Source organism: Puma concolor, chromosome B4, assembly GCF_028749965.1.
Source record: "Puma concolor isolate L17-30 chromosome B4, mPumCon1.1.hap2, whole genome shotgun sequence".
Lineage (NCBI taxonomy): Eukaryota > Metazoa > Chordata > Mammalia > Carnivora > Felidae > Puma > Puma concolor.
The window spans coordinates 14,908,768-14,925,750 of NC_141673.1; the positions used below are offsets into that span (position 1 = coordinate 14,908,768).

General features: G+C 43.0%; 1 protein-coding gene across 1 annotated transcript; it reads right to left on the minus strand.

Moving 5' to 3' along the window:
- Nucleotides 1–1,213: 1,213 nt before the first annotated feature.
- On the minus strand, nt 1,214–2,767 carry ASCL4 (achaete-scute family bHLH transcription factor 4). Its single transcript, XM_086712433.1, has one exon. The coding sequence runs from the start codon at nt 1,849–1,851 to the stop codon at nt 1,330–1,332; it is 522 nt and encodes a 173-aa protein (XP_086568559.1). The 5' UTR covers nt 1,852–2,767; the 3' UTR covers nt 1,214–1,329.
- Nucleotides 2,768–16,983: the final 14,216 nt, after the last annotated feature.

The following is a 16,983-nucleotide window of genomic DNA, read 5'->3' on the forward strand; positions in this document are numbered from 1 at the left end:
CTCAAAATAAATAAATAAACTTAAAAAAAAACAGCTTTAGAGAGAGGAAGTTTATCTTCGTAGGTGAACAAGCACTTGACATATCTACTTAAATCATAATAGTTTCTAAGACAAAAATGACCAGAATTAAATGTTCTTCAAAGACTTTTGAGAACAAAGCCAAAGTCGCTGGGTAATTCCAGTACATCTAGAAGCCCTCATGGGGATGAAAGTCTGAGAACATACCAACTTCAGTCCATCCTGTTCCACCACCTATGCATTTCTTTTTTTTCTTTAATAAAGCCAGGGATGTCACTTTAATTTAACCAAAGGTTAGGTGGAGTGAGAAGTGGGGAGGGGAAAAAGGAAAATGAAAAACCAGTGGACAAAAACAACGGAGAGGAAAATAAGTTTTTATACAAATCTGAGTTCTAGCGCACTAACATATGTTACTATTGCCTAAATACTACGAAGTTTCCAAACGGCCACTTTAAAAAGAAACTTTTTTTTTAATGTTTATTTACTTTTGAGACAGAGAGAGACAGAGCACAAGCAGGGTAGGGACAGAGAGAGAGGGAGACACAGAATCAGAAACAGGCTCCAGGCTCTGAGCTGTCAGCACAGAGCGGGACGCTGGGCTCGAACCCACGAACCGTGAGATCATGACCCGAGCGGAAGTCGGACGCTCAACCGACCGAGCCATCCAGGCGCCCCCCAGATGGCCACTTTCTGATAAAACCGGAAGTATCAAATTCAGCACGTGGACCGCACCACCGCCAGGCAAGAACTCGCTCCGCAGCCTGCGCTGGGCTAGCAGCGGGCTCTGTGTGGGTGCTCAAGTGCCGGCTTGGCGTCCCCTTCACCCAAAGTGACCGTGTCAATTAAATCTCAAATACAACTCCCCAAGGAAGGAATGCAGGAAAAACGTTCCTTTCGTCTTAAGGGCTGTCTTTTATTTATTCATTTTTGGGAAGTTCTTCGGTGAAGGTTGGCTTGAAGTCAATATTTATGTGCATAACGTACCCACGGCGCTGACTGGGAAATTCCAATCGCCCTCCTGAGTTTTTAGAGTGAGGTGCTCAGGATCCGGTACAGTGTGCATTTGAGAAGTACCGTTGGAGAGTTTCCTTAATAAGCACCTTTAAGTCTGCAGGCACATACCCAGTTGGGGCCTGGGTCGGGGGGGGGGGGGGGGGCAGCCAGAAAGGTCAGAAGACACGTTCCCCGCCGGAAGACTCGCATTTCTTTTTCCTAAAATTTAGCCCTGGATTAAAAAACCAGCTCAAAAAATGCAAACCACCCTTGCAGGGGCTCCAAGGCTGCAGCGGGCGCGGAGGGCCCGGGCGCGCGCTAGCTGCCCGCCTCCTCGGGCTCGCTGCAGGGCGAGGGCGCCGACGAGGCCTTGGACTCGCCGTCGCTGTTGCACTCGGCGGCGCGCGGGGGACGGGTGCCGGCGGGGCCCTCCTGCCCCCGGGCGTGGCGCTCCAGCAGCTCCTGGAGGTGCTTGATGTAGCCGATGGCGGCGCGGAGCGTCTCCACCTTGCTGAGCCGCCGGTCGGCCAGCTCGCGGGGCAGGTGGTCTCGCAGGCGCGCGTACCCCTCGTTCACGCAGCGTACCCGCTGCCGCTCGCGCTCGTTGCGCCTGCGGAGGAAGGCGGGCTCGAAGGCGCGGTCCAGCGGCAGCGGCGGGCACGACCGCCTCGCGGCGCAGTCCCGGGGCGCCCGCTCCCAGCACGCGGCGTCGAGACGCCACGAGACCCTGAAGGGGTCCCCGAGGGGGAGGCGGGGCAGGGACCCCGGCAGGTCCAGGGGCTCGCCGCGGAGGTGGCACGACCGCAGGGGCAGCAGTCCGGCCGGCTTACGTTTCTCCATCCCTCGCCGGGAAGCAAACAAATCACCCCAGAGACCGATCTCTTGCAAGACGAGACTTCAGATCTTCAAAGCGTAGGTGCTGGTCCATTCAGACAGCCTGGCACAGCCGGGCTTTTAATTTCTGGTTCCAGGACAGACTGCAAGGAAACTTTGCATGATTTCCTAAATTCGTTGCACTACTCGATCATTTATAATGATCCAGGCGGAGGGGATAAGCAAAGATTTAGGACCTCCTAATCCATACTTCAGATCCTGTCTTCCCCTCTGATCTTATTTCAAAAGGTGACAAAAGGGGTTCCTCTGCTCGGTCCCCTTAGCCTGGAAATGTGAGCGCACACCACACAGAGTAATCTTTCAAAACCACCCAAGCTTTTCAATTACCGTAATCCACCGCTCTGGGTCTTCGAGAGTGTAGGAATCTTCGAGGTTTCCAAAGAGCCCCTCCCAGGAACCAACAGGTCTGGCGGCTGAGCGAAAGTTTAGCGAAGGCTTTCCCCTTGAAAATCAAAACTTGACTGTCCTTTGCGGTTTCCGGCGTCCAGGGCTAATGGAAATCTCTTTCAGACGGTGTGCAAACTTACGCTTGTTCTGCCATTTCTGTGGAGGTGGAGGGAAGACCTCATCAAAGGAAAGACTGCTCCCTTGTGGTTGTAAGATGTGTCCAGCAAAGGAGGACCTCCGGGCAGGCTTGAGGGTTTTCTTCTCCAAAACCAAATCTTTTAAAAGCCCAGTTAGACATGTTTTGAAGAGAAGAGGAAAGGACTATACCTTAGCAACGAGTAGATGGATTCCAATGTTGTGTTCCCGCTTATGTTGATCGCGAGGCGTTTTATGGATTTGTGCTACTTTTTAAGAGCACATCAAAAGGTTGAACAGTAACAAACACTTTCAGCCAGTTATTTCTCACAGTGCTTACTGTAAACACAGGTTAAACACTGCTTCCCGACCTCTTCTAATCCCACCCAGGATAGAAGAACATTTTTCCATAGTGCAAAGAATGTATTTCTATTGTGTTCTTCTTTTTGTCTTAAGAAACAAAGATGCAATTTATTTTCTCCCTTGGGGGCAGGAAAGCAACATTTGAAAGGTGGAGATCCCCAACTCCAAGGATCAAGGATGATGGCTTTGAAGACTTGTCTTTTTAACACACAACCAAAAAAAAAAAAAAAAGAGAGAGAGAATAATTAATCCATCCGTGTTGGTGAAGGGCTTTGAAGATAAAAGTGTCATTAAAAATCCAACAGTGGTTAATGTCAAAAAATGCGTTATCACGCTGAAAATCAGATCTCTTGTTCCGCAAACCAACACATTAAAGGCAGCCTCTACTTTTAAAAGTCCAACTTAAAAACAAGAGAAGCAAAAACCCCCTACGTTTACGATCAGACTTTCTGCCTGTTCTTCAGGAGCCGGGGTGTCGCCCTAACATGTTTTTTTGACAAGTGCTGTGCTTACCTGTTTACCCTAAATGATCTGCCCCAAGCAACTGCAAAAACACCTCCATCAAGGCAAATAAAATAGAAATAATGATTCCTTTTAGGCATTAGTTAGTCACATTTTAAAAACTCCCTGGGAGGCTTGTACCAGGAAACAACCTAATGTGTCACCTTGATTTCTCAGTAGAGTTGAGAACAATCCATAGAAAAGTCCTTCCTGTTGGGAGACAAGCCCACCATAGAGACAGAAAGACTATTAGACCACAAGATGCTTTGGGCCATGTTAAGGATTTTGCCCTTTGTTCTAAGAGTGAAGGGACATAGGGGCGCCTGGGTGGCTCAGTCGGTTAAGCGTCCGACTTCGGTTCAGGTCATGATCTCGCAGTTCGTGAGTTCAAGTCCCACGTCGGGCTCTGTGCTGACAGCTCAGAGCCTGGAGCCTGTTTCAGATTCTGTGTCTCCCTCTCTCTCTCTGACCCTTCCCCGTTCATGCTCTGTCTCTCTCTGTCTCAAAAATAAATAAACGTTAAAAAAAAAATTAAAAAAAAGAGTGAAGGGACATAAATGATGTATTTTAAGCAGAAAGGTGACATGGTAAGATTTTGATTTAAAAAAACATTACTCTAGGGGTGTCTGGGTGGCCCGGTAAGTTGAGCATCCAACTTCAACTCAGGTGGTGATCTCATCACTTGTGAGTTCAATCTCCACATTGGGCTCTGTGCTGACAGCTCAGAGCCTGGAGCCTGCTTCAGATTCTGTGTCTCCCTCTCTCTGCCCCTACCCTGCTCTCTCTCGCTCTCTCTCAAAAATAAATAAACATTTTTTAAAAATGTGTTAATTACTCTATTTGCAAAATGGAGAATAGACTAGAAATGAGGACAAGAGAAAACAGGTAAGCAATACCATTTTTCATCCTCAGATTGGAAAATGTAAAAAGATTGTTAACATCCAGGGCAGGCAAGAATTTGGGGAAGGGGCAGAAGCGTAATTGCTACAAGCTTTTGGGAAAATAACTATTAAAATTAATAGCATACATCACATGTCCTTTGACCAAAAGATACTACAGAAATAAATGCACTGGTGTGAATTTACCTGCACAATAATATCTATTGCAGCATTGTTTGTAGTGATTCTTAAAAGGAAAAAAAAAAGGAATAGCCTGAATGCCCACCAATAGAGAGAGGGCTGGGTGTGCCTGGGTGGCTCAGTTGGTTGAGCGTCTGACTCTTGATTTTGGCTCAGATCTCACAGATCAAACCCCATGCCAGGCTCTGCACTAATATTGTGGAGCCTGCTTGGGATTCTCTCCTCTCTCTCTGCACCCCCCTCCCTGACCTGTCTCTCAAAATAAATAAACATTTTTTAAAAATAGTGGGAGGACAAGGCACCTGGGTGGCTCAGTCGGTTAAGCCTCCGACTTCAGCAAAAGGTCATGATCTCATGGTTCACACATTCGAGCCCCGCATTGGGCTCTGTGCTGACAGTTCAGAGCCTGGAGCCTGCTTCAGGTTCTGTGTCTCCCCCTCTCTCTGCCCCTCCCCCACTCACACTTTATGTGTGTGTGTGTGTCTCTCTCTCTCTGTCAAAAATAAGTAAACATTTAAAAAATTTAAAAACAAAAAAAAATACAGGGCTAATAATTTAAGAATATTATGCTATTATTAAAAATAATGAGCTAGAGCTATATATAAGAACTTGCAGAGCTATACATAATGTGTTAAGTGAAAAAAAAGCAAATTAAGGATAATATATGCGGTGTGAATTTAAAACAAACTGTTCTACATGATATGTATGTCTTTATATGTGTTTATATGCACACAGAAGTGGAAAGATTCACAGTAAATTTCTGTCGTCCGTTGCCAAAGAAAGGTGGCTTTGGGGAGAAGGGGTGTTATGCATATTTCTTTATGAATCTTTCTACTGTTTAATTCGTTACCAAAAGCACATATTACTTTTGTATTTATCATTATAATGTAACGGTCTTGGGCCAGGTTTTCTGGCTCCTTATAAATCCTGTCTCTGAGGAATAAATACTTACAAGACTTTTTTTTTTTTTCTTTTCTTACTGAAATGTCATCAGAAAAAGTCAAATCCTGGTTCTCTGCTCATCCTTAATAGGGTCCGAATACTGTTATGAGGTATGGACGTGGTCATGAAGAATGCTCAGTCTTCCTTAGGCTTTTTGAAGGTGCAAGTGCATTTGAAATAGGTAGCTTCTTCAGTGAGAAAAACGTTGTTTTGTTTCACAATGTGAAGTGGGGAGGGGCTGCATTCTTGTTACATAAGAGATCAAAAGAGGAGGTTCTGACTCCCCATCTCTCTGGTCAGTTTTGACCCAGACAAATGTTCTCTCCAACTTTATTTTATTTTAAATTTTTTTAATGTTTATTTTTGAGACAGAGAGACAGAGCATGAACGGGGAAGGGTCAGAGAGAGAGAGGGAGACACAGAATCTGAAGCAGGCTCCAGGCTCTGAGCTGTCAGCACAGAGCCCGACGCGGGGCTCGAACTCACGGACCGTGAGATCATGACCTGAGCCGAAGTCAGACGCTCAACCGACTGAGCCACCCAGGCGCCCCTGTTCTCTCCAACTTTAAAGATGTCTCCCATCTAGATCAAGTCTAGGTATGTTATAGTTATGTCTAGATCAAGGGACTAAACACTAAACCTCCAAGGACAATTGAAACTATGTTTGGTTGTCCTACTCGGATCTGCCTGTAAAAGGGGAAATGGAGATTCACTGAAGATCAGGCTCAGCAGATACAAAGGTATCTCTAAGGCCAAGGTAGACTTCCACCCCTAAAATTTAGGCGGGCTCTCGCCACCTGCTTGAAACACGTGAGATGAAGACTTAGATCGGCTCTTCTTCTGAAATGTTTGATATCACATTATAGATTCTGTTTTCCTAGGCTGGTGGCACAGAGGTATTACATACCTGTCTGTCCCCATACCTGCAGTCTGCATCAGCTACCATAAGGGGACACAGAGAAACATATGTTATGACCTCATGATAGAAACAGGTGCAGATAACCATGATCAAACTGATCACGGAATCCGATTCTATTCCGTCGGTCCTGTTCTACATAGCTCAGGTATAAGCTATCTGTATTCTCATGTGCAACATCCTCGAGGGGTATTCTTAGATACAACTAAACACTGAGACTCATTAAGACTACGGGGGCCACATTTGACATCAGATTTTCTTGGAAGGATATAGATCAGGAACAGCGCTTGGAGCAGAGCAGAATTAGGCATTCTACCTCCCCAGGAGTCCTCGCGATAATCTGTGCAGCAATCCACACAGGTGCTCCTCCCAAACCCCCTGGAGCCAAGTAACAGCTCAGATGCAAGGAAAGAAGACTCACATCAGACCCATGTGGCCAGCTGTCCTGACTTAGAAGTCGCACACCCCTCAGGAGCCAGTATTTCTTGTAACGACCCCACAGGTGTAGCTTCCAGGGACCTCTCATAGGGGCCAGTGGAAGAGGCTTCACATTCCGAAGCCCAGAGCTATACTCCCCCATCCGGTATTTATAGTTGTGCCAGTCCAGATGCAATCTACCAATCAGGTGATTGCTTTAATGTAAGTTAAGGTTGCTTAATGACATAGCTGACATTCTCTCGTTATCATGTTTCATAGGGCCAGAAAACAAAGATAACTGAAGGTCAAATTGTCGTCCAAAAGGGTAAAATTTTCATGTATCCTTTACCCACACCATTCCATTCTATTTTAAAGATAATTTATAGCAAGAGGAGCACCTGGGTGGTTTAGTCGGTTAAGCCTCCACATTCGGCTCAGGTCATGATCTCATGGTTCGTGGGTTAGAGCCCTGCGTTGGGCTCTGTGCTGACAGCTCAGAGTCTGGAGCCTGCTCCGGATTCTGTGTCTCCCTCACTCTCTGCCCCTCCTCCACTTGCACTCTGTGTGTGTGTGTGTGTGTGTGTGTGTGTGTGTGTGTGTGTGTCAAAAAATAAACATTTAAAAAAAGATAACTTACAGCAAGATTTAAAGAAATGCAAATATTTAGGTACAATTTATTCCCAGCTTTTCTGTCCTTCTCAAATACTATTTGCATGTTAACCTTGTCTATGCACTCTTTGGTCATGCAACAATGTAATATTTTGCTGTAGTCAAATACATTCATCCTTTCCTTATGGCTTTTATCTTTTTTCTCTTCTTTAAGGCTACCTTCTCCTGCCCCAAGTTTTGCAAAGCCTTTTCCTTGTCTACGTCTGGCAGCTTGGTGTGAATTAGAGAAAGGGGACAAGCACAAGACTTGGTGAATAGATGGCTGACCGCCCAATTCGTTTGGAGGAACAATTGTTGAACAGGAGGTCTAAATCTGGAAAGAAGAACAGAGAAGGTAACATGCAATTTTGACATCTGTAAGGAGACACAGAAATAAAATTTGGGATTCTAATTGGGATTGTGTTAAATATATGAATAATTTTGGAGAGAACTGACTTTCTGAAACATTGACCTCTGTATGAACATAGTACAATTCCATTCATTCAGGTCTTCTTTTTTTGTCCTTTAATAAAGTTCCACAGATTTCTTAGTGTAGATCTCTTTTTCTATGTATTTTTTAATGTTTATTTATTTATTTTGTGTGTGAGAGAGAGACCAGGTGGAGGGGCAGAGAGAGGGAGACAGAGAATCCCAAGCAGGCTCTGTGCTGTCAGTGCAGAGCCTGAGGAAGGGCTTGATCCCATAAACCTGGAGATCATGACCTGAGCCAAAATCAAGAGCTGGCGACTTAACCAACTGAGCCACCCAGGCAGCCCCTTAGTGCAGATCTTATGTGTTTCTTATTACATTTATCTCAAGACATTTGATAGGTCTGGTTGCTATTGTGAATAGAACTTTCTTTTCTGGTTTTCAAAGCTATTGATTTATTGCATGTTAATCTTTTTTTTTTTTTTTTTTTTAGTTTATTTACCTATTTTGAGAGAGAGAGAGAGAGCATGTGTGAGTGGGGGACAGGGAGGGGCAGAGAGAGAAGAAGGGACAGACAATCTCAAGCAGGCTTCATGTCACCAGTGCATGGAACCTGGCAGGGCTGGAACCCACGAGCTATGAGATCACGACCTGAATGGAAATCAAGAGTCCTACACTTAACTGTCTGAACCACCCAGGCGCCCCTGAATGTTCATCTTTAATCCAGTCAGTTCACTGACCTCTTATTATTTCTACTGGTTTTCGGTTGAGACAAAATCTAAATACAGTTAAATGTACATATATTAAATATATAATTCAATGAGTGTTGATAAATGTGTTCACTTGTGAAATAACATCCCACTTAAGATAATTCTAATGGTTAATTTTAAAAAATGATTTTCTAGGATTTCTTAAACTATAATCATATTGTCTACTAACAATGATAGTTTTGTTTCCTCTTTTTAATGTAATTCACTTATTTTCCTTTTCTTTTTTCTTTTAAGTTTATTTTATTTATTGGGAGGTGAGGGCAGGGATAGAGAGAGAATCCCAAGCAGGCTCTGCACTGTCGGTGAGAAGCCCGATGCAGGGCTCGAACTCATGATCCATGACATCATGACCTGAGTTGAAGTCAGATGCTTAACTGACTGAGCCATCCGGGCACCCACCCACCCCACCATTTATTTTTCTTATTAAATTTCACCTCCTGAGAGACCCAGTCCAATGCTAATCATAGTAGTAATAGTTAACATCCTTGTATTTTTTATGGGAAAGCTTCTAATGTTCCACTGTATAGGAGATACTCTTTATCAAATTAAGGACATTTTCTTCTATTCTTAATTTGCTAAGAGTATTATCAGTATTTAATGCCTATTAAATTTCATCACATGCATCTACAAAGATAATCATGTATATTTTCTTCTTTATTGTTGCCATGAATTATGACAACAGATTTGCTATGGTTGAGCTGTCTTGCATTCCTAGGATTAAACCTTATGGGGTCATAATTCTTTTAGTATACTGCTGGATTCAATTTGTTAATATTTCACTAGAAAAATTTTTTCTACAGTCCCAAGTCATATTGGCTCACAGTTTTATCTTCTTATGTTCTCCTTTTCTGGGATTTTTTAGGATTTTCCAGGATTATTTCAAACTCTTAAAAATTTTTTTTGAATGTTTATTTATTTTTGAGAGAGAGAGAGAGAGAGAGAGAGAGAGAGAGAATGAGGGGGGAAGGGGCAGAGAGAGAGAGGGAGACACAGAATCTGAAGCAGGCTCCAGGTTCTGAGCTGTCCACACAGAGGCTGACACGGGGCTCGACCACAAACTGTGAGATCATGACCTAAGCTGAAGTCAGATGATTAACCGACTGAGGCACCCACGCGCCCCATCAAACTCTTAATAAGTTGAGTAGCTGTCCATCTATTTCTAGGCTCTGGAACCATTGGTAAATGTTGGAAATTATTCCTTGAAGATTTGGTAAAACCCATATTAAAAAACCACATGGTGGAATTAAGCCTGGGTGGCTCAGTCAGTTGAGCATCCAACTCTTTGTTTCAGCTCAGGTCATGATCCCAGGGTCATGAGATTGAGCCCTTGCTAAAGATTCTCTCTCTCTCTCTCTCTCTCTCTCTCTCTCTCTCTCCCTCTTTCCTTCTCCCCTGCTCTCACACTCTCTCTCTCTAAAACAAAACAAAACAACCCCCCCCAAGCCAAAAAACAAACAAACAAAAAACGCACGGAACTTCTTTAGAGCTAAATTTTCAGGTACTTTAAAATTTTATTTTATCATTACTGTTGGAATTTTGGGAGGTCATTAGTAATGTTCTTATCTATTCCTCCCCAGTTTCCACCCTCCTTCAATGGCAACTATGACTCTTTTGTGTATCACCCTAGAATCACAGTCTAGTTTTTGCCCCTTAAAAATCCATGAAATAGGGGTACCTGGGTGGCTCAGTGAGTTGGGCTTCTGACTCTTGATTTTGGCTCAGGTCATGTCTCATGGTTCATGTGTTCGAGCCCTGTGTAGGAGTCTGCGTTGACAGTGCGGGGCCTGCTTGGGATTCTCTCTCCTTCAATCTCTGCCCCTCCCCTGCCCTCTCTCTGTCTCTCAAAATAAACAGATAAACTTAAAAAAAAAATCTCTAAAATAGATCAGAACAATACATTAGTTAAATGAACCCCAAAGCCTGGTGTGCTAGGGTTAACTCATTCCTGAATCTTTTCCTTTCTCTAATGGAGACCATTCCACTATAGCTTGCTGGAGGTTATATAATCAAATAAATCATCAGTAAGAGAGAATACTGCAAATTTAAAAAGACATCTCCCATTATCAAATTGCTAGGGATAAATGAAAACCCAAAGTTTAAATAACCTTAGCCTTACGCTTATAGGTTAAAATTTGAAGGTAACATCAAAATTTCTTAGGTTAAACTCCACAGATCATTCCCCCCAGTTTCTTCTTCTTCTCAGGCTCACCTAGAAGGGTCTTCCACCAAAGCCTGGGCAGAGTCAGGGTTCCTTCATCAGGCACAGCCTAGATGTTCCTGCACTGAAACTAGTAGAGTTCTTTCAGATCTGAGAAATTGAATTCGTTCAGTGCCACATGTGTTCTGCTTCTGAGGTCTCAGGAGTTAACAGAACACATAGGATTATGTCAGCTCCAGTCCTGCATCTGCTACCTTTGGAAAATAAGCCATTCTGCACATTATAGAGTACCTCCAAGATCCTGCGGGTTCAGTTCCAGACCACCGCAACAAAATGAACATCACAATAAAACAAGGCAGATGAATTTTTCCCAGTGCTTATAAACGTTATGTTTACACTGCAGGCTAGTAAGTTTGCAATAAACAGTATTGTGTCTAAAAAAACCAATGTACATACCTTAGTTAAAAAATATGTTATTGCTAAAAAATGCTAACCGTCATCTGAGCTTTTAGTGAGTTACAGTCTTTTTGCTGGTGGAGGGTCTCGCCTCAATGTTGATGGCTGCTGACTGGTTGGGGCAATGGTCGCTGAAGGCTGGGGTGGCTGTGGCAATTTCTTTTTTTTTTTTTTTTTTTTTTTTTTTTAAATTTTTTTTTCAACGTTTATTTATTTTTGGGACAGAGAGAGACAGAGCCTGAACGGGGGAGGGGCAGAGAGAGAGGGAGACACAGAATGTGAAACAGGCTCCAGGCTCTGAGCCATCAGCCCAGAGCCCGACGCGGGGCTCGAACTCACGGACCGCGAGATCGTGACCTGGCTGAAGTCGGACGCTTAACCGACTGCGCCACCCAGGCGCCCCTGTGGCAATTTCTTAAAATAAGACAACTGTGGGGCGCCTGGGTGGCGCAGTCGGTTAAGCGTCCGACTTCAGCCAGGTCACGATCTCGCGGTCCGTGAGTTCGAGCCCCGCGTCGGGCTCTGGGCTGATGGCTCAGAGCCTGGAGCCTGTTTCACATTCTGTGTCTCCCTCTCTCTCTGCCCCTCCCCCGTTCAGGCTCTGTCTCTCTCTGTCCCAAAAATAAATAAACGTTGAAAAAAAAAAAAAAAATAAGACAACCGTGAGATTTGCCATGTTGACTGACTCTTCTTTTCATGAACAGGTTTCTCTGTAGCATGTGATGCTGTTTGATAGGATTGTAGAACTTCTTTCAAGATTGGAATCAGTTGTGGGGCAGCTGGGTGGCTCAGTCGGTTAAGCGGCCGACTTCAGTTCAGGTCACGATCTGGATCTCGTGATTCACAAGTCTGAGCCCCATGTCGGGCTCTGCACTGACAGCTCAGAGTCTGGAGCCTGCTTGGGATTCTGTATCTCCTCTCTCTGCCCCTCCCCCACTCACGCTCTGTCTCTCTCAAAAATAAATTTAAAAAACATTTAAAAAATTGTTTTAATAAAAAAAAAGATTGGAATGAGTCCTCTCAAACCCTGCTGCTGCTTTGTCGACTCATTTGATGGAATATTCTAAATCCTTTGTTGTCATGTCAGCAATCTACATGGCATCTTCATCAGGAGTAGATTCGTCTCAGTAAACCACTTTCTTTGCTAATCCATAAGAAACAACTCCTCCTCCATTCAAGTTTTATCATGAGATGGCAGCAATGAAGTCACATGTCCAGGCTCCACTTCTAATCCTGGCTCTCTTGCTATTTCCACCACATCTGGGGTTACTCCCCTCCCTGATGTCTTGAAGCTCACAGTCCTCCATGAGAGCTGGAATCAACTTCTTCAAACTCCTGTTCATATTGATGTTTTGACCTCTTCCAGTTAATCATGAATGTTCTCTTAATGGCGTCTAGAATGGTGAATCCTTTCCAGAAGGTTCTCAATGGACTTTTCCCTGGTCCATCAGAGGAATGATTGTTTATAGTAGCTATCACCTTACAGAATGTATTTCCTAAATAATAAGAATTGAAAGTTGAAATCAAAACTTGGCCCATGGGCTGCAGAAGGGATGTTGCATTAAACAGGCATGAAAATAAAATTAACCTGGTTGCCCATCTCCATTGGAGCGCTTGGGTGACCAGGAGCATTGTCAATGAGCAGGAATATTTTGAAAGGAATATTTTCTTCTGAGCAGTTTTCAATAGCGGCTCAACATATTCAGTAAACCATGCTGTAAACAGATGTGCTGTCATCGGGCTTTGTTTCTCCACTTATTGAGCCCAAGCAGAGTAGATCTGGAACAATTCTTCAGGGCCCCGGGATTTTTGGAATGGCAAATGAGCATTGGCTTCAACTTAAAGTCACCAGCTGCATTATCTCCTGACAAGAGAATCAGCCTGTCCTTTGAGGCTTTGAAAGCAGGCTTTGACTTCTCCTCTCTGGCTATGAAAGTCTTAAATGGCATCTTCTTCCTTCCAACATAAGGCTGTTTTGTCTACATTGAAATCTGTTGTTTACTGGCGTCACCTTCATTAATGATCTTGGCTAGATCTTCCGGAGAACTTGCTGTAGCTTCTACATCAGCACTTGCCTCCTCACCTTGTACCTTTATGTTATAGAGACAGCTTATTTCCTTAAACTTCGTGAACCAACCTCTGATAGCTTCAAAATTTTCTTCCAGAGCTTCCTCATCTCTCTCAGCCTTCACAGAATTGGAGACTTAGGGCCCTGCTCTGGGTTAGGCTTTAGCTTAAGGGAATGTTGTGGCTGGTTTGATCTTCAGTCCAGACCACTCGTACTTTCTCCATATCAGTGAAAACTTTCTCCACATCCACTTTCTTACCATTTGTATGTTCACTGGAATAGCGTTTTTTAATTTCCTTCAAAATCTTTTCCTTTGCATTCACAACTTGGCTAAGTGGTTCGAGGGCCCTAGCTTTTGGCCTGTCTCAGCTTTCAGCATCCCTTCTCCACGAAGCTTAATCAATCCTAGCTTTTGACTTAAAGGCAGAGACGTGCAATTCTTCTTTTCACTTGAAAACTTAGAGGCCTTTGTAGGATGATTTATTGGCCTAACTTCAATATTGTTATGTTTCGGAATAGGAGGCCCAAGGAGAGGGGGAGAGGAGGGGGAAGAGCTGGTTGGAGGAGCAGTCAGAACATATAACATTTATCAATTAAGTTTACCATCTTATATGGGTGAGGTTTTGGCCCCCAAAACAACTACAATAGGAGCATCAAACATCACTGATCACAGAGCACCATAACAAATATAACCATAATGAAAACTTTTGCAATATTGGGAGTATTACCAAAGTGTGACAGAGACACAAAGTGAGCAAATACTGTCAGAAAAATGGCACCAATTGACTGACTGATACAGGGTTGCCACAAACCTTCAATTTGTAAGAAACACGGTATCAGCAAAGTGCAATAAAATGAAGTATGCCTGTGCTTGGACATTAACCCAAGAGAAATAATGTTCCAAATACTAGAGCTGAATCTTTCATACCCGTGTAACAGTTTCCAAAGATCGTGGCAGAAAATCAGTGGCATCCAAGGAAAGGAAGCCAGCCTCCTTCAGAGTGGCCACCAAGTTTACTATCCCAAGGCTCAGTAGCTTAAGACAAGGAGTATTTATTTAGTTCTTGAGCCTGAAGGGCAATGATTTAGGCTGAGTTCTAGTAAATGTCTAGTATGGCCAATCAGAATCAAGGGGCAGAAACAAAGGATTCTACTTGATACTGAGATGAGCTGTAAAGTCACCTTGCAAAGGGCGTGGTCTCAAGGAGGAGTACAAAACTGGAGCCATTAACACAGTGACTCTATTTTACTCTCTTGCCCTAAAATAATTACACAATTTGAACTAGGTACATTTTAGGGGCTTAATAACCACATGTGGCTAATGGCTGCCATGTAGGAGGTACAATTCTAGTGTCATTGGCATTCTTGCAATTCCTCAAACCTGCCGGACATTCTCTTGCCTCAGGGTCTTTGCATTTTCCCTTACCTCTGACTGAAACTCTCTTCTTCTAGATGTGCATATGGATCATTCTCTCACCTCCTTTGGTTCAAATTTGACCTTTTCAATGATGATTTCTCTCTCTATGTTATTTTAAATTGCAGCCCCTATCTGCAAGCACTTTCTTCCCTACCATACTTTTGTCACGGTATTTATTGCCATCTAGAATGTTACATGTTTTAATTAGTTACTTGTTGGTTAGCTCTTTAGAGAGAGGCATTTTTTTCCCTGTTTAATTCACTGCTGTATCCCCAGTGCCTAGAGTAATACCTCGCATATAGTAGGTACTCAGCAAATGTTTTTTGAATAAATTCTAGCTTTCCCATGCCTTTCTGCAAATATTAAATAAGGAAATGAGTCAGTTAGAATCCAATACAATAAATTATAATTGTTTCAGGCATATAGGGAGAATCTCAAAAAATGCCAAAGAACAGGTGTATCCACATAAAAAGTCATATTTCCAGACTCTCCCTAACATGGGAGGTCAGTAGCAGGGCTTTATACCTTAATTAGAGTTAAGTGAAAAAAGAGATATTCTGAGCAGCCCAATCCAGGCCCCAATTTACCCATTCTTGTCCATATCTTTAGTGACAGAAGATAATGTTTGAAGTTAATTTGCTTTCTGCCTCTGCCTTTTCCATCCAGCAGAAATGTGAATGGTTGTTATCTTGTCCCTTCTTTTTAAAATTTTAATGCTTATTTCTTTATTTAGAGAGAATGAGAGAAAGAGCATGAGTGTGAGAGGAGTAGAAAGAGAGGGAGACACAGAATCCAAAGCAGGCTCTGAGCTGTTAGCATAGAGCTCCATGTGGGACCTGAACCCACAAACTGCAAGATCACAACCTGAGCCGGTCAGACGCTTAATCGACCGAGCCACCCAGGGGCCCCATCTTGTTTGTCTTATATACACTTATCTCTAGGGTTCACTCTGTGGTTGCAAACCTACATTTTTTGTTCCACAGCTACACTCTTCATTTCTATTGATCTGATAGGTCAGTAATTCTCTCATTGTTTTTATTGCTTTACTGGGTCCTTGCTATCTCCTTAAAGTGACAAGTCACCCTAAATCATCTCTTTAGGCAACCTTTGGGCATTCATTGCCTTGGGCATCGTCCCAAGGAAGGCGATATGCAAGTTAATAAGCATAGTTTAGGATTGTGCCAGTTTGACTTTCATTTATTAATCAAATATTTACTGAGCACCTAGTATATGTCAGGTATTGTATTATCTCATATAGCATTAAATCAGATAGATATGGATCTTGTTCCCAAAACTTAAAATCTACTTGGCAAGACAGAAAATGAAACAAGTAATTACAATCAAGATAAGAATGATGAGAGAGCACACAGTGGACCTAATCTAGTCTAGGGAATAGGGTTAGGATCCTTCAATTTTTGGTGACCATGACTTACTTACTTACCTACTTACTTACTTACTTACTTACTTACTTTATGTATGTATGTATGTATGTTTATTTATTTTTGAGAGAGAGAGAGAGAGAGAGGCACAGTGCAAGTGGGGGAGGGGCAGAGAGAGACACACAGAATCCGAAGTGGGCTCCAGGCTCTGAGCTGTCAGCACCGAGCCCTCCACGGAGCTTGAGCCCATGAGCCATGATTTCATGACCTGAGACGATGTTGGACACTTAACCAACTGAGCCCCCCAGGCGCCCCATGACATCATTTTTTAAAAGTTGACTTTTTGAGGTATTTTTACATACAGTGAAACTCACCAATTTTAAGTGTGCGGTTTGACAAATTGTTATGAGTGGACACAGTTGTGTAACCACTTCCACAATCAAGATAATTTCCATCGCCCCTAAAATTTTCCTCATGCCTCTTTATAGGCAGTCTCATCCTTCCCACTCATCCCCAAATCCTGACAATCACTTACGTGTTTTCTATTACAATAGTTTTTCTTTTTCTAGAATTTTACATAAATGGAAACACAGAATAGGTAGTCTTTTGTGTATGAAGGATGAAATTCATCCACATATCAATAGCGTGCCCCTTTTTATTGCCAAGTAGTGTTCCACTATGGAGATATACTCCAATTTGTTTATTCATTCACCAGTTAATAGACATTTTGGCTGTCTACAGTTTGGGACTATTATACTATCAAAGTTTCTACAAGCATTTGTGTACAAGTCTTTGTGAATCTGCTTTTATTTTCTCTTGGGTAAATACCTACGTATGTGATTACTGAATCATATGGTATACAGAATTGCTAAGTTGTTTTCTGATATGGCTGTAGCATTTTGCTAGCAAAGTTTGAGAATTCCAATTATACTGTATCTTCACCAACAGTTGTTATAGACTTTTAAACTTTGCCCATTTTACCTTATTGTGTTTTGATTTGCATTTCCCTAATA

Excerpts from the sequence above, each read along its gene's own strand:
- ASCL4 (XM_086712433.1), bottom strand. The coding sequence starts at position 1,851 with ATGGAGAAACGTAAGCCGGCCGGACTGCTGCCCCTGCGGTCGTGCCAC.